A 19195-nucleotide genomic window follows, 5' to 3' on the forward strand; every position below is an offset into this window, starting at 1 on the left:
ACTAAAAAAAAAAAAAAAAATGAATCGAAGTCCATTGTTTTGTTTTCCAACAATGTGCCACCCGCTAAACTTGCCTGCTGGGTGTGTAAAATGGTGCCCCTCTATGACTTAAACCGGCACCTCAATGACATGTGTGCTAACCACGATGACATCACTCCAGTGGCCCCGGGCACTGCGGCTTCATAAATGCAAATGTGTCCCCCATAGAAGTAACCGATACTGCCTTAGAAGACGTAACACCAGAGAGGTCGTCACCATCCAAGACAAACTTAACCCCTGACCAAAGCGACTCAGCTGGAACGGGCTTACAAAAGCAGATCAGTCCCTACTTTAAAAGGGCTGATGACCTGGTGTGCCAAACCAAGGTAATGAGCTGAGATCTCAGAACGTCAAAGTCATTTCTTTGGGAAGCCTGTTGTCTAAATTATCCAAAAGATACATAAAGGCGAGAAGATCCATAGAGAAGAAGGAGGCCTTTGCCCATCATACTTCACCGAGTGCCTCGGCCACAGTGGTCAGGATGGTTAGAACTGTGCAGAGATGGAGGACAAGGATCAGGTTTGGGGAACAGTTCCCAAAAGGAAAACGTATTTACCTGTGATTCTCTTACAGACCAAAATACTGTCGAAGGCTCTAAGCTAATGGTAGCTGTGAACCCAAAGTCTCCCCGGGACTGTGGGAGGTCCACCCTCACTCCTGCCTTCCCAGATAATGCTCCTGTGTTATCCCTGGAAATAACTCCTGGGAATAAAGTACCATCTACTCCAGAGGACAGTCTTGCAAAGCAGGAGAGTAGCAAACAAGTAGATGGTGAAGGTGTTGAAGCATGTGAGGCCGGTATTGGTGAAGAAATCAAAATGACTGTGACTTCGGAATCAAAAACATAATTGTCACATTGAGAGACACAATCTCATATTTCTATGCATGACACTTCTGAGTGGAATAACATCCAAAAATGTCCTCTAGAAGGTGACAGTGGCTTAAAGAATGAAATCGGCCGAAACCTATTATATTATGAGAACCTTGCTAAGATCTACTACATTATATTGAATGTCTCACTAGAGCAGAACCAAGTAGATATACAAAACAACACAAGAGCAATGTCATTTTTTGAGACAAAATCTATGTCTTCTTGAATTCTAATGAGGTAAATAAAACCAGGAAAAACAATAATTTGGATGAACAGAAGAACAAACAGCAACATTCATGATGGCTAATATTAACTTAAGACAATTGCTCAACATATTTGCTTAATAAGTAGTAAAAAGATAAATTTTGGTAGATAAAATTAGGTAATTTGATAGGGTTTTACATGGAAGGGATAAAATTTCCTATTGATCCTACAGGGCAAGAATTAAATACTTTTTTTTCTGTAAAACTTGGTATTATCGTTATAAAATGTTGATGGTGATATAGTTCACTCTGCCATACTAGGTTGGCTCTCATTACATGACTTCTTAGAGGAAAATGTATCTCAGCTCTGATGGGGCTCAGGATACATTATCCCAAAATATGGGGCATATTGAATATTTTAAGCAAGAACAAGAGAGTCATTCTCATCTCTTCCCTACTCATTCTTCTTCCCTGAAACAAGTCAGAGAAGGACCCATCCCTATACCCAGAGGAAGGGAACATCCTTTTCTCTGAAGACAAAAGGACACAAAGAAGAATCTGCATGAACAGGTCTTGCTATGTTTTCTCCAGTTTACAACAATTGCCTCATATTCCTTAACCTCTTATATTCCTCCATGACTGTGTAATCTTCATAAACCTAGCATAAAGTACTCAGGTCTGTTTCGTTGTGTCTTTATTTCCTCATGAAGGCTCCTGTGTCATGTAAAACGTATATCAAATAAATCTATATCCTTTCTTTTTGTTAATCTGTATTTCAGTTTAATTTTCAAACCCAGTCAGGGACCCTAAGAGGGTCAAGGAAAAGTTTTCCTCCCCTTCAGCTCTTAGTGCTTCTGGTCAGTGGTTTTGTTGTTCCAGGTGGACATGATAAACTATTTAATGTAAATATTTTCCTCTTTGCATTATCTTCCCAAATCTGGCATGGATTTTGGACACTAACCGCAATCTCAGTTTCATTGCATTTCTACAACCTTTACTTGTCCTTCTCTCCACCTTATAAAATTTCATTGCCATGAGGTATTCATATTCTTTTTGTAAACCTCCTTAAATTCTTTTGTAGGAATGTAGATTTCAATAGTTGATAGAGGAAGGAATGGAAAGGGGAAAAGATGGGAGGAAGGAGATGTTTTGGAAGCTATGCATGTTCTGGCAGCATGTTGTTAGAGAATGAAAAAAATTGATATTGAGCAATCAGGTAAGACATTACAATAAACCAAGTCGATCTGAAGAAAAACTGGATTAGCAATGTAGCTGAGTGAAAACTGTATGAATGAAAGACCAAGTACTAGCAAAAGAATCAACAGAAATCTACTGTTAATTGCCTTTTAGAATTGCTCATCAAGTAGATTTGAAGATATTCTAAAATATAAGCCTATAAAGTAAAGGGGAAAAATTATCACCTGCATATAAAATTTTTAAAAATGGTATTTTTGTATGGGGAGCACATCTATAAGAGAAAAATAATGAGATCTTTTTTGGGAGTATTTTATTAATGGTTTGACAACTTAATATTTTTTAAAAAAGACATGGAACTAAAAGCCCAGGGGAGAGGTCAGGGTTAGAGATCCAACTTGGGATGACTACAAATATAGAAGTATTTGAGATGTGAAAATAGTGGAATACAAAAGAGGTGGGGAAAAAAACAACAAACCTGTCCTTTCGGAGAGATCCAAATTAATAAGGAAAAGGAAGAAAATACAGCAAAGATAGTAGACAATAGCAAACATAGAAGAAAAATGAGAGGTTACAAGGCAATAAAAGTCAAAAGAAGGGAGTATTTCAAGACATGGATTATCTGCGATTGCTATCAAAGACATCAGCACAGGTAAAATAAGTCAGGTGAATCAGAGAGGAGATCCTTGATTCTGCCTACAAAGTGGTTATGAATGACTATTAAATCAATCAACAAAATTTAAGGCAAAAGCTAAATTAAGAGCAAAAAAAGAAAAGAAAAAAAAAACAGGATCTAAATCATAATCTGAAGAAAAGGGATAAAAAAGTTTTAAACATGTAAATTTTATTTGCCTTTTGATTAATCATTAGCTAAACTATCATCAATATTCAATTTTGTCTAAATAGTTTTCTCCTTGACTCTTTTTAGATTTACTTATTTATTTATTTTACTTAATCCTCACCCAAGGATATTTTTCCCATTGATTTTTAGAGAGAGTGCAAGGGATGGGGAGAGACAGAGAGAAAGCAATGTGAGAGAGAAACATCAGTTGGTTGCCTCCCACACGCATCCTGACCAGGGTGGGGATCGAGCCTACAATCGAGTTACTGCCCTTGACTGGAATCAAACTCACAACCCTTCATTCTACAGGCCAACACTCTAATCACAGAGACAAACTGACTAGGACCAGATGTATTTGAAGCTCAAAGAGGCTAACGTCTATAACTAAAAGTGGCAATGGTAAGAATATGTTAAATAAAAAAATAATTCATCTCAGCAATGTGTCCATTTACTCTCTGAGTTAGAATTAATTGTAAGTATTAACAAAAGAATACAAATAAGTAATCAACAGAAGAAGAATATATAGTTGACCCTTTAGCAACACCAGGTTTAGGGGTACAAACACCCCACACAGTCGAAAATCTGTGTATAACTTTTGACCCTCCAAAACCTTAATTACTTATAGCCTATTAAGGACTGGAAGCCTGAGCGATGATATAAATAGTTAATAACACATATTTTGTATATTATATGTATTATATACTGTATTCTTACAATAAAATATGCTAGAGAAAAGCAAATGTTATTAAGAAAAATCATACAGAAGACAAAACATACTCTATTTATTGAAAAACTAGAGGCCCAGTGCAAGAATTCGTGCACCGGTGGGGTCCCTGCGCCTGGCCTGTGGCTCTCTGACACCCCTGGAGGGGTCCTGGATTGCAATAGGGTGCAGGCCAGGCCGAGGGACCCCACCAGTGCATGATTGGGGCCGGGGGGGGGGGACTGCGGGAGGGCTCCAGGGTGTGCCTGGCCCATCTTGCCCAGTCCCATTCAACCGGACCCCACCAGCAAGGTAACCTACCAGTAGGAGTGTCTGCCCCCTGGTGGTCATTGTGCATCATAGCTATTGGTCAAACGGTCAAATGGTCACTTAGGCTTTTATATATATAGATATCCACATACAAGTGGTTCTGCTCAGTTCAAACCTATGTTATTCAAGGGTTGACTGTACATTTGTTGATAGGTAGATGATAGATAGATGATAGATAGATAGATAGATAGATAGATAGATAGATAGATAATGATGATCCTTGAAAATATCAATACCATTTAATTACTTGTTTGTTGGAGTAAAAGAGAGAAGAAGAGTGAGAAAGGAATAGAGGGAGAAGAAAGGAAAAAGGGAGGAAGGAAGAAAAAAATTCAGTTATATTACAATATTCAACTAGTTGAATATTTACCAATGAGCACTTACCAATATATAATTTGTAGACTCAGTGAGTGTATCTGAAATAATATTTTTATTTGGTCACACCCTTAAGTACATGAAAGAAGAGCTCCATCCAGTATTTTTGTACATGGATTTTACTTGGAAAATGTTGCATTTGAAATGTTTCTCAATAATTTTCACACAAATATTTATTTAGAAGAGTTATAATTCTAATAAACATGAAACAAAATCAAGTACATCATAAAAAAATAGAAAAGAACTTATAAAGAGAAAATTTCAACTGACATTATTCATACTTATTTAATTGGATACAGAAACTTAAGAGATTGGAAAATACTGCTCTTAAAATTAGTAAGCTAAATAAACTGTACATTATATGCATAGAGTAGCAGGCCATCACTTGTAGTACTTACTGCCTATAAATCAAAGAGATAGAAATAATTCGTCTTTCTAGATGAAAGCATAAAAGATGATCATCTTGATTAAGCTAAAGAAGCAGGAAATGGAAACTGTCAGAACAAAAACTAAGCCAACCAACATTGAATTGCAGTCCTATGGCAGATACAAAGATGAGCTGCAGCTTAGAAAAGAGCTAGAGCATGGAGAGAAAGGACACCCACTCCCACTACAAAGGCACATATGTGCAGGGTTTGCTGATAGTTGAAGGAAGATCTGACTCCTGAATTCTATACCCAGCACAAATATTTTTCAAAAATAAAAGCAAAAATACTTTTGTCAACAAATGATAAGTGAGGAAATTCATTACTAAAGGACCTGCACTATAAAAATTTTTTTAAAAAAGTCAAAAAAGTATTCAGTTAGAAGAACTGTACTCCCAAATAGAAAATTTCTCCTACACAAAGAAATGAAGAATGCTAAAAATGAGAAAATAGCATTTTCTCAAAAAACTAAAAAGGGAACTCCCATTTGACCCAGTGATCCCACTTCTAGGAATATATTCCAAGAAACTAGAAACACCAATTAGAAAGGATATATGCACCCCTATGTTCATAGCAGCACAATTCACCATAGCTAAGATTTGGAATCACCCTAAGTTCCCATCAGTAGATGAGTGGATTAAAAAACAGTGGTACATCTACACAATGGAATACTACGCTGCGATAAAAAAGAAGGAATTCTTACCATTTACAACAGCATGGATGGAACTGGAGAGCATTATGCTAAGTGAAATAAGCCAGTCAGAGAAAGATAAATATCACATGATCTCACTCATTTGTGGAATATAATGCACAACATAAACTGATGAACAAAAACAGATCCAGAGACAAAGAAGCATCGATCAGACCATCAAACCTCAGAGGGAAGGTAGAGGAGGGTGAGGGTAAGAGGGAGAGATCAACCAAAGGACTTGTATGAATCCATATAAGCCTAACCAATGGACACAGACAACAGGGGGGTGAGGGCATGAGCGGGGGGTGGGGGGGTTGGGGAGTAGTAGGGGGATAAGGACACATATGTAATACCTTAATCAATAAAGAAATTTTTAAAAATGTAAAAGAATATATTTTTATTTGGAATCACTTGTAAAGATGAGTGTCTTAAGTGAAATATTAGCACTACATTTTAGAATTTGTAACATACTTCGAAATAAATGTATGACATGAATAGAATAAAATGGAAAGAGTGAGTGGAGCTAGGGTAAAATGCTTAAACACTATCTGAAAAGGTTATATTATTATAAAGTACACTATTCTAAGCTAAAGAGAAATATTACAAACTCAAGCAAACACTAATTTTTTTTAAAAAGCAATCACTAAAAATAGTTTAAAGAAGTATAAATAAGACAATCATGAAGATAAAATGGAATCATTCTAAAAAAACTAAACTTAAAGGAAGGCAGGAAAAAGCCAATTTAGACAAATAGAAAACAGATAGCAAGATGGTAGATTTAAATCACATATATACTTGGTGGAGAAAGGCAAAGGGGGAATGGTCTCAACAATAAAAAATCATTTATCCCTAGGTGGTTTGGCTCAGTAGATGGAGCATTGGCCTGCAGACTGGGGGGTCCTGGGTTCAATTCCAGCCAAGGGCACATGCCCAAGTTGTGGGCTCGATCCCCACTAGGGGGCGTGCAGGAGGCAGCCAATCTATGATTCTCTCTCATCATTGATGTTTCTATCTCTCCCTCTCCCTTCCTCTCTGAAATCAATAAAGAAATATTTTTTAATCATTTATCTATATATATATAAAAGCCTAAATGACCGAACAACCAAATGATCAAATGATGTCAACTGGTCTCTATGATGTGCACTGACCACCAGGGGGCAGACAGTCAATGCAGGAGCTGCCCCCTGGTGGTCAGTGGGCTCCCACAGTGGGAGCGCCAATCAGCTGACTGAGGGGCACCAGATGCAGGCTTCACAGCTGGCCGCCATAGCCTGGAGACTACAGTGGAGCGGCAGCAAGCCTACCAAGCGGCAGCAGGCGCAGTAGAGCCAGGAAAACAAGATTAAATATATGCTGTCTATACAGAAATCCAACATAAATATATTAATATAAGTAAACTAAAAGTAAAATGTTTGGAAATATACCATGCAAATACTATTTAAAAGCTCAAGTGACTATCTAAATAACAAAAGAAGTAAACTTCTGAAAAATGAATTATTACCAGGAATAAAAGAAGATGTTAAATAAATGATAAAAAATTTTTTAAATAAATGATAAAGGGGTCAATTCTTCAAGAAGCTATAAATTATAAAGTTTATGCATCTAACATTAGAGCATCAAAATGCATAAAGCAAAAATAGATAAACTGAAAAGATGTACAGAAAATTAATTATATTGGAGGTGGCAACACTCATCTCTAAGTAACACAAAACAAGTAGACACAAAATCAGTAAGGATGCAGAAAGCCCAGAAACACTATCAAGCAACTTGACCTAATTGACTTTTTTAGAATATTCCACCTAAAACAGCAGAATACACATTATTTTTAATTGCACTTAGAACATTTACCAACATAGACCATAAACTGGGATAAAATACAGATCTCAACAAATGTCAAAAGAATGAAATCATATAGAACATATTCTCATTCCATAAAAAGAATTTCACTAGAAATCAATATCAAAAAGATATTTTAAAAATCTATAATATTTGGGAATTAACAACTTCAAAATAATGTATGGGTCACAAAAATTTTTTTTAAATCTTTTGAATTGAATACAAAACAAACATCAAAATTTCTGAAATCACCTAAAACAGTACTGAGAGGGAAATATACTGCATTAAAAGTTTATAGTAGAAAAGAGGAAATGTCTAAAGTCAATATCTAAGGTTCTACCTTAAGACACTAGAAAAAGAAAAAACTAAAAACAAATGCAATCTGAAGGAAATAAAGTTAAGAGCAGAAAACAGAAAAACACTATAGAAAAATCATTAAGTCCCAAAGATGGTTTTTGAAAAGGTCAATAAAATTACTAAATCTTATATAGTTAGATTAAGATCAATTTACTAGTATGAAAAAGGGAATATCCTTATGGATCCTACATATATTTAAATGATATAACAAAATATTATGAATTTATTATGCCTATATATTTGATAAACAATTAAATGAACAAATTCTTTGAAAGATACAAACTATCAAAGCTTATTCAGAAAGAAAAAATATAACTTGAATTTCCCTATTATATCGTTAAGGAATTAAATTTGTAGTTAACCTTCTCACTGGTTGAAAACTCCAGGATTAGAAGGTTTCACTGGTAACCTCTACCAAACAATTAAGGAAAAATAATATTAACTCAACACAAATACTTTCAGAATGTTTGAAAGATTAATTAAAACTTCACAAAGCATTTTATGAGACCAAAAATCACCCTGATATGAAATGAGAAAAAGACATTACAAGCAAAGAACACTGAAGACAAATACACTTCATAAAAATGGAAGCAAATATCTTGAAGAAAATATTGGCAAATTAAATCCATAGATAGATATAGATATAGAGATAGAGATAGAGATAGAGATATATGTAGATACATATCTATCTATCTATCTATGGAATTTGAGTTTATCCCAGGAATGCAAGGCTAATACAAAAATATATATTAAAAATAAAAATAAAAAAATTTAAACTTCAAAACATTTTTTTAAAAGAAAAACAAAGTTGGAGGACTCATATTACCTATTTTTAAAACCTAATAACAATGTGTTGTTCACAAAATGATAGACCCATAGGTCAATGGAATAGAATGAATAGAAAATAGAAAATCCATAAGACACAGACCCACACATATATGGACAATTGGTTATTGACAAAAGTACTTCAAAATCCAATGGAGAAAAGATGGTCTTTCAACAAATAAATGTCAACAACTGGAAATCCAAATTTAAAATAAAAACCTTTCACTCTTACCTTGCAAAATACACAAAATATAATTCAAATGAATTATATATCTAAATATAAAACCTAAAACTCAAAAGTCTTAGAAGAAAATAAAAAGAAAAGTTATGTGTGATCTTGGAATATTCAAAAAAATCTTATAATACACACACAAAACTGAATGATAAAGAAAAATTGATAAGTTGAATATCATCATAATTACAATTTTCTACTATTTGAAATACAGTGTTAAGAAAATTTTTTTAAATAACACTGCACAGAGAGGAATAAAATATTTGCAAAATGTGTATTGGGCAAAGAACTTGTAATTAGAATATACAGAGAGAACTTCCTATCTAATAAAGAGGGGATATGCTAATTGACTGTCATGCCCTCATAAGATGGTGGCACCCACAGCCACAAGATGGCGGTGCCCAGTCCTCTCAGCCCCACCTCATCCAGCCTCAGTCCCCCAGTCCCCTCAGCCCCGTCTCACCCAGTCCCTGCAGCATCCAGCCTCATCTAGCCTCAGTCCCCCAGTCCCCTCAGCCCTGCAGGGGAAAGCAGTTGGAGGTGATTGGGCCAGCAAGGGAGCAGTTAGGTGTCAATCAGGCTGCCAGGGTAGCGGTTAGGGGGCTATCAGGCTGGCAGCAGAGTGGTTAGGGGCAATCAGGCAAGCAGGCAGGCGAGTGGTTAGGAGCCAGCAGTCCCAGATTGTGAGAGGGATGTCCGACTGCTGGTTTAGGCCCGATCCCACAGGGGTCCCAGATTGGAGAGGGTGCAGGCTGGGCTGAAGGACACCCCCCATGCATAAATTTCATGCACCAGGCCTCTAGTATAATTATAAGAAGACATTTCACCAAAGAAGAAGTATGATGGCAAACTAGAGGCCCAGTGCACAGATTTGTGCAGCTGCGGGGTCCCTTGGCCTGGCCTGTGGGGATTGGGCCAAAACCGGCTCTGTGACATCCCCCAAGGGGTCCCAGACTGTGAGAGGGCGGTTCTTGGGTGACGCACCCCAGAATTGGGCTCCCTCCTCTCTGGTTCCGGATTTGTCACCTGAGAACCGCAGCTGCCAAGTCACCACAGCTCAGCAGCTCCTACATTGAGCATGTTCCCCTTGGTGGTCAGTGTGCATCATAGCTACCGGTCAGAGTGTCTGCCCCCTCGTGGTCATTGCATGTCATAGCTACCAGTCGGACGGTTGAATGGTTGGATGATTCCTTAGGCTTTTATATACATAAAAGGATGCTAAGCATCCTCAGTCAGTAGGCAACTACACTGACAGTCTTGACAAAAGTATCAGCAGCTAAACTACTCCCATCCCTTCTTTCCACCTTTATAGCCTCTGCCTTGTGGCTACTACACCCAGCTGGCATGAACCTCAGTGGAGGAGAGATGAGAGATGAGGTTTACATCATAGTGAAAACAGAGATGGTTATGAAGCAAAGGTTGAGGGAACAGGAGAATGAAGAACCTGGCCACCACCACGAACAACAACAACCAAGTAACTATGGAAATGAGTGGCTTCTAGCTGGCACAGAGACAAAAACTTCAGCAAGGGAACAAGTGCAAATTAAAACAGATAGGGAGAATGATTTGTGAGGGAAGTATCATAGAATTGAGGCAAAATGGATGTGTCCATCTTCATACTCCTTTCTGTCTGATTAACTCTTACTTATTCTTGAAGAGTAAATTTAGCAGGCATGCCCTACAGCGAGCCTTCTCTGCTCTTCACAGCACCCCAAATCCTGATATAGTACTACTTCAGGGGGCCACCACAGCACCTATGAAAACATCTATTATTTTCTGTTGGAATTGCCTTTTTATTGAGATGTAATTCACCTACCATAAAATTCAAACTTTTAAGGTATACAATGGTTCCTAGTATATTTACAAAGTTGTGAAATCATCATTAATATCTAATTCCAGAACATTTTATCATCTCCAAAAGAATCCCCATACCTGGTAACAGTCATTCTCTGTTCACTCTTCCTTCAAACCACAAATCCACTTTCTGTCTATAGAAATTTACTTATTCTGGACATTTTATATAAAAGGAACTATATAATACATAGCCTTTTTGTCTGGCTTCCTTTGCTTAGTCTAATGTGTTCAAGGTTATCCATGTTGTAGCATGTAACAGTAATTCACTGCTTTTTTTAAAAATATGTTTTTATTGATTTCAAAGAGGAAGGGAGAGGGATAGAGATAGAAACATCAACGATGAGAGAGAATCATTGATTGGCTGCCTCCTGCATGCCCCCTACTGGGGATCAAGCCTGCAACCTAGGCATGTGCCCTTGGCCAGAATCAAACCTGGGACCCTTCAGTCCACAGGCCGACGCTCTATCCACTGAGCCAAATTGGCTAGGGCAGTAATTCACTGCTTTTTATGGCTGAATAGTACTTCATTGGATCTATATACCACATTTTTTAATCCATTCATCAGTTGATACTTATATTGTTTCACTTTATGGCCACTATGAATAATGTTGCTATGATCATTGGTGTCTAAGTTTTTAAGTGAATCTATGTTTTCAGTTCCCTTGGGTACATACCTAAGAGTGCAATTGCGGGGTCACATGGCAACTCTATTGTCTAACTTTTTGAAGAACTGTCAAACTGTTTTCCATTTTATATTCCACCAGCAATGTAACTTTCATTTATCTAACCCTCAAATTTCTTGAGAGTAGGACTTAAGTCGTGTGTTTGAGTATCCCCAGCACCTAACATAGTGCCTAATGCAGTATGGTTGTCTATGAGTATTTGTGAAGTGCATTACTAAATAGCCCAGAATAATTTTCTTTGCTTTATGCTTTCTTCTAGAAAAGTAATTATCAAAATACCCCTTCTTGATATCTCTAACTTTCATCTATCCAGACTCTTTCCTCTATCAAACTATTATAAGTAATGACATACTCTTAGGTGCCAGCACTTCATGAAATGGGTGCTCTCTGAGTGCTAGAACAGATGTTATCTAGTTGAGGCTGCTCCTTACACATTAGAGAAGTTAATGTAAGATAATCCAATAGCAGAATCAAGTATTTCCAAGTCGGTACCGGTTGGTAAGCAGTCACATGTTCCTGCATAGTTTCAAAGTGATCCTCTAGCAAATACAGGCACAGGACATGTGTGGCTCTAGAACACGCTCTACTGGCCCGGCTGCCAATAACATACAATAGATCTGGCAGGGAAGGGAACAAAGTGACTCCCACATGGGGCAAGAGGAAACATATGGAGCCCACCCATTACAGAGGGAGGCTGAGAAGATCTGCAGATGAAAGGGCCTTCCAATTCTAGCAGCTCTGGGTGGGGATTAATCTCCCATGACTGGCACTTAAGTCCTCTAATGACTTCCAGCTCTGGCCAGTTAAAGAGTCTATTGCATAAACATCCACTTTGATCCTCAAACACAAAATGGACATGTACATGGATAAAATTCACATTTTAAACATGACAAAACTCATCTTGATATGAAATAGGATACATCTCTAATAAAATATGAATATATACTAATTCCTCATAAAATCTCAGAAATATCTTCTTCCCCTGACTAATAAACATTTATTGATATTTACAGAAGACTTCCTTGATGTTTTATGTAAGACATATTACATTATACACATGTACTTTGCATCATTTCAATTTTGTAAGAATAAAAGTTGAGTCTAATTCTGTGGGATAAATTATTGAAGCTTTAAATAAATTACCTGTGGTAAATAGACTGCCCCCCTCCAAGGATGCCCGTGAATCCTTAGAACCTGTTAAAATGTTACATTACATGGCAATAGAGTTGCAGATGTAATGAAGATCACAGACTTGAAAATAGGGAGACTATCCTGGATTATCTAGACAGACCCTGAGTGATCACATGAACTTTTACAAGGAGAGATCTTCCTCTGGCTGGAGTCAGGAAAGATGCTGCAGAGGGGAAGTCAGAGAGATCTGAAGGGCGAGGAAATCATGACCCATTCTTGATGGTGGGGGACCACGTGGAAAGCATAAGAAGGAATGGGAAGCCTGTAGGAGCAAAGACCAGTGCCCAAATGACAGCTGACAAGGAAACTGGATCCCAATCCTATACTCACAAGGAGCTAAATTTGGCCAGCCACCTGAATGGGTGTGGAAACAGACTCATTCTCAGAGCCTCCAGGCAAGAACTCTGTCCAGCCAGAATCAGGATTTCAACCTTGATATATTGAGCAGAGAACCCATCTGAGCCACTATACTCTGAATTCTGACCTACAGAGCTATGAATAAATAAATAGTTGTGTTCTTTTAAGCTACTGTTTGTAATACTGTGCTATGGCAGCAATAACATTTAATATATTACCAAATATCAGTATATTAAATTCCAATATTCTATGGTTCTGAACTACAATAACCACTAGAGCAATCAATTAAAACTGTACATTCCCAGAACCAATTTATATTCCACTACCAAATGCTATTTTTTATAGTAAATAAATGGATGATTGCTACTCATAATTACTGGATATTTCTTAAATGTTATCTAGGAACAATATACCTATTTCTAAGTAATTATCCTCTCCAACATTTACAACTTTAGCATTCATTTTTAAAAGGAAATAGATAACACTTTGTCAAGTCTTTATAAAATTGTTTTACCAGTTTTGTACAGTTCACTTTAGGTGTATCTCTCTTTCATAATACATTCAATATATTTTATTAGACTCATGTTTTATATAACCATATCTTAGTCACAGTAACAAAAGCCAGTGATCATCAATAGAGTTGAATAAATCAATGTTTACAAAAATGTGAGAACATAATGATGCCAAATCTCTACAGGTCTCAGAAGTACAACGAATTCTAAGGCAAAAGTCACTCATAACACACTTTAGGATATTTCAACTTTGACCCGCCACAACTAGTGCTTTCAAATTACAACGACAACAAAATGAGTTTTTCCAGGGGCTCTACACTGACTATAAAATCTAGATTTGGAACATGGACACTTACTTTTTCTGAGTTCGCTCAGCCAGCCTTGCAATCTCTATCGCTGCCTTCCTTGATTCAAAATCTTCCCTTTTCACCACCTCTCCAGTCCCTCGGTAGCCCAGCTCCACCAGCTGGCGGGCCAGGCCTTCATCCTAAAGAGAATACTAATTGTTAGATTTGTGGGAGAACTAGACAGCTTATTTTATCCAGTGCACACTGACTGACTGTTTTAAATGAAATATCAAATGCATCACTTCAAAACTATATAAGATCTGTTAGATATGAAAAATTAGAATTCTAACAATACTATACTTTTATAAACATCTAATTTGTCATCCTTTTCCCACAGATGTAAAATGAAAAATAAATCACTAAATTTTCTCAAAGGGATTAGAAGACAAATGTCTGTTGTGTTTTTAATCAATTTATGAGAACAGCTGTAGATAATTAATAGAGAATCTTTAAAACAATAAAATTAGAGACAATAGAATTGGGTTGCTTTCAGAAAATTCAACATTTCAGAGACTTCCTTGAAGTAAATTAACTGATGACACAGGGCATTATGACTTCAAACACAAAATAAAGAGCAGATGAATTTCCTATTTAAGTAAAAAGATATTGTTTCCATATAATGTTGGCACCAATAAAAACAGAAAAGTAGAAACACAAGATGACCACAAAGGCTTCAAACTGAAAAAAAAAAAAAAATTTTCCCACAATACATTGGGCCTTTATATTTTAGTTACTTTGAGAATTATCTCACACATATTTGTCACTTGCATAGCATATTAAAACATATTGTTTTCCATAAGTTGAAGAGGTGTCAATTTATCTGAAGTTACTAATATAAAGACTCAAGTAGCCCTGGCCTGTGTGGTTCAGTTGGTGGGAGTTGGAAAGGAACCCATCGGTGCATAGGTCCCTTTCTTGGTCAGGGCACATACCCAGGTTGTGGGGTTCAATCCCCAGGATTCTCAGTCGATCCCTGGTTCAGGCAGAGACAACCGATCGATGCTTCTCTCTCTTTCTCTCTCTCTCCCTCTTTCGTCCTCACCCCCCCCACAACCCCTTCTTCTTTCTCAAAAACCAGTAAAAACATATCCTCGGATAAGGATTTAAAAATCAAAAAGACTAAAGTATTACATAAAAATATGTATAGTGTAATAATAGTCCTTATATGATCATCTTAATTAAATATAAAATACCTGAAATACAGTGAAAACAGGATATATACCATTGTTAAAGACCCTTACTTAATACATCACTGTTGAATGTAAGAACTATCAAATAGGATTAAATGAAAAAGTATAACATGCATGGTTAATAATCTATTCAACCCATAATGGCTATTTTAAAGTTCAAATTATTGGAGCAAAACCAAAAAAAAAAATTATACTATCAACCTAGAAAACTTGCTACTTTTCTTTGCTAAACATTAAAAGCAAATACTGCACTCTGTGTAGTAATGTGGATACATTTGCCAAGCTAATATAACGCAAAGCACCAGGCCTTGTCCAGGCTGTTTGCCTTCTTTCTGACTTGTTCCCCTGCTTTCCATACTTGCCTTCCCTAGCCCCTTCAGTGTGAACCACAAAACTGAGCAAATGTCTCCACCTAGTGGAATTCATATTTAATAGAAAAAGCAATTAAATATGAATGCCTCAATACAAAATTTTGATGATTTGTGTGCAAATATTCTTAAATATATTACTAAAAGTGAGCTTATGGGAAGAACTCAGCTCTGTGCGACTCTGAGGGTCTTCCAGCAGAATAGAAGTGGCTTGTGGTCAATAGAGTATTTTATATAGCAAAGACCATTTGAAAGTTGCTGTATTAATTTTGTGGGTAGTGAATTATGCATTCCTGGGTGCTTTACATGGGCCACACAAAATTATTTGGGTAGTTCTGCACTCATCTCCACTAACGTATATTGCAACAAATGGTGTGATCTACTTAGAAAACAAGTAGAGTTGAACTTGGTTGCCTCACTTAATTGCCCTAACTGGTAGAATCATGAGTCATCTCTCCGGTTTAAATGCTTAACTACCTTTAAAAAAATTGAGAAATAAAATATTTTTATTGATTTACATACTTAGCATTTCTGGGGCTTTTTATTCCTTTGTGTAGATCCAGGTCTCCTATGACATATGATTTTCCTCCCACCTAAAAATCTTTGTTTAACATTTCTTATAGTTCAGATCTGCTAACAACAAATTATCTTGGCTTTTGTTTGACTGAAAAAGACACATGTTTATTTCACCTTAATTTTTGAAAGACATATTTGCTGGATTATTAGTGCTGCAGGTTGACTTTTTATTTTTCAACACTTTAAAGATGTCATCCCATTGTCCCATGGCTGGTATTTTTAAAAAATATGTGTGTGTTTATTTTTTAGAGAGAGAGAAAAGAAGAAGAGAGAGAGAAACATGGGTTGCTTTCCATATGCACCCCAACTGTCCATTCACCACCCACTGACTCACAGCCTGGGCATCTGCCCTGACTGGATTCAATCTGGTGACCTTTTGGTGCACTGGTCGATGCTCAACCAACTGAGCCACACTAGCCAGGGCTATTTCTGAAGAGAAGTGTTCAGTCTCTCCTGTCTTTCTTTATTCTACACTAGAAGCCCAGTGCATGAAAATTGTGCCCTGAGGCGGGGGGGGTTCCTCAGCCCGGCCTGTGCCCTCTCGCAGTCCGGGAGCCCTTGGGGGATGTCCAACTGACAGCTTAGGTCCACTCCCCGGGGAGGAGGCCTAAGTCAGCAGTCGGACATCCCTCTTGCAGTCCGGGACCCCTTACTCCTTACCGCTCGCCTGCTCGCTGCTCCTTACCTTAGTGCTACTGCGGAGGCGGGAGAGGCTCCCACCACCACTGCTGTGCTTGCCAGCTGTGAGCCCAGCTTCTGGCTGAGCAGCACTCCCCCTGTGGGAGTGCACAGACAACCAGGGAGCAGCTCCTGCATTGAGCATCTGCCCCCTGGTGGTCAGTGTGCATCATAGCGACTGGTTGTTCTACCATTTGGTTGATTTGCATATTAGGGTTTTATTATATAGGATAGAGGCCTGGTGACGAATTTGTGCACTGGTGGGGTCCAGCCGGCCCACCCCTGATGGGGGTCAACAGGGGCGGGCCGGCTGGGGTGAGGGGCCATGGGCAGGGTCAGCCAGGGTGAGGGGCCACAGGCAGTTTGTGGGCTGGCCCTGCCCCTGATCGGGGTGGGGTGCCTGCTCTGGGGTGGGGCTGGAGGCATTCCGGTTATTCCACCATTCGGTCAATTTGCATATTACCCTTTCATTATATAGGATGTGTCCTACTTTACAATCCTTTAAGATTTTCTATTTATTACTGATTTTCAGCAGTTTTAAGATATTCCTTGAAGTGATTTCTTTGTGTTTATTCATTTATTCTGCTTGGAATGCTTAGTACTCCTTGGTCCTATGAATTTATAGTTTTCACAAAATTTGAAACCTTTAGTCATTTGTTTTTCCAATATATTTTATTCCCTACTTCCCTCTGATTTTTCTGGGGTTATACTTATGTTTTTGTGGGAGGTTTTTTGGAAGGAAAGCATATCATTTTTTTTATTAAATCTAATAGTTCATCTTAGTAAAATCAAGTGATTACTTGTTAGACAAAGTATGTAAACAAGGCAATAATCTTTTACTAATGTTAATGTGTTTTTATTTCTCATGTGATCATGAGTCATTAACATTTAGATGTTTGAGGTTTGGGAGTTTTAGCTATGGGAAGGCATCATGCAAAACAAAACCCAGAGACAGACACCCTGAAGAGAAGGCTTCGTTACTCTATACGAGCTGTAAAACATGTGGCAATGCCAGGCCCCACCAAGTGGGCAGCAAATGTGGAAGACTTCATTCTGAATAGATGGCTATATTCTACTGGGACAATTTCAGAAACCTCCCAGCTGCTGGAAGAAACACCTAGCCCTAAGGATGTGCAATAGAACGGTGCCTTTGGGTTGCTCTGACTTTGGACCTCGGCAGACAGTTCCTCATCAGAAGCCAGCAGGTCACTGCCCCAGCTCTACACATTCCTGGAAAGCTATAGATTAGTGGCTATGTCTGTACAGTTCACTCCTTGTACTGGTTTCTGGCTGTACCACACACACAAACACACACACAATGTGAGGGTAGACCAGGATTGGGGTTTGCTCACGGAGGAGTCTGGGATAGGGGGGAACTGGGATAGCCAGGTGTTTCTCATCTGAAGAAGAAAAAAAGAAAATGCTTGTGGCCACTGGAACACTTGACATTGCCCCACGGGCTGCTGGGTTCAGTTGTTGTTTTTATTTGTGTCATTTGTTATGTTGTTTATTGCTGGAGAACAGTTATAGCTCAGTCTTGGATTTCTGTACTAAACTTGCTGATTTGTTCTAATAGGGTTCCAGTTAATTTTCTTGCATTTTCATGGCAATCGTACTGCCTATCCTATATAATAAAGAGGTAATATGCAAATTGACCATCACTCCAACACACAAGATGGCTGCCCCCATGTGGTCAAAGATGGCCACCACTAGATGGCCAGCAGGGGAGGGCAGTTAGGGGTGACCAGGCTGGCAAGGAAGGGCAGATAGGGGTGACTGGGCCAGCAGGGGAAGGCAGTTGGGGGGAACCAGGACTGCAGGGGAGGGCAGTTGGGGGGACCAGCCTGACAGGGGAGGGCAGTTAGGGGTGACCAGGCCAGCAGGGGAGAGCAGTTAGGGGTGACCAGGTGGGCAGGGAAGGGCAGTTAGGGGCAATTGGGCTGGCAGGGGAGAAGTTAGGTGTTGATCAGGCTGGCAGGGGAGTGGTTAGTGGGTGATCAGGCTGGCAGGCAGAAGCGATTAGGGGCAATCAGGCAGGCAGGCAGGCAAGTGGTTGGGAGCCAGCAGTCCTGGATTGTGAGAGGGATCCCAGATTGGAGAGGGTGCAGGCTGGGCTGAGGGACACCCTCCCACCCCCACTGTGCACGAATTTCTTGCACCAGGCCTCTAGTAACTAACAATATTCTGACTCCTTCCAAGTATTTATGACATTTTTCTAGCATTGTTTTGGTCAGATTGTCAATAAAAAAATAAGATGCTGATTCAAATGCTGAAATGTTTAACCACTAAATAAGAAGTTTACTACAACTGTTTTCTATATACTCTTTATCAAGTTAAATTAGGAAGTTTAGAAAATTATCCTATGTTTTTTCTGCATCTATAGATATTATCAGGTTATTTTCTTTTTTAATTTATTAATTTCATAAGCTCATCCTGTGATAAATCACACTATTCTTACTGTAATTTAGTATTTCTTAATATATTACTGGGTTCATTTTAGATTTCTTTTCATTCAGT

General features: G+C 38.2%; 1 protein-coding gene across 2 annotated transcripts in view; it reads right to left on the reverse strand.

Annotated features, from left to right (window-relative positions):
• CFAP299 (cilia and flagella associated protein 299) overlaps positions 1-19195 on the reverse strand; it is a gene marked incomplete at both ends in the record, with an annotated part of 547340 nt that overhangs the window by 516172 nt on the left and 11973 nt on the right. For both annotated transcript variants that reach the window (XM_079774105.1, XM_079774104.1), the window contains one exon: positions 13876-14006. In XM_079774105.1, the coding sequence (XP_079630231.1) occupies positions 13876-14006 (131 nt within the window). The remainder of the gene's footprint in view (positions 1-13875; positions 14007-19195) is intronic.

This window comes from Cnephaeus nilssonii, assembly GCF_951640355.1.
Source record: "Cnephaeus nilssonii genome assembly, chromosome: 1".
Taxonomy (NCBI): Eukaryota; Metazoa; Chordata; class Mammalia; order Chiroptera; family Vespertilionidae; genus Cnephaeus; species Cnephaeus nilssonii.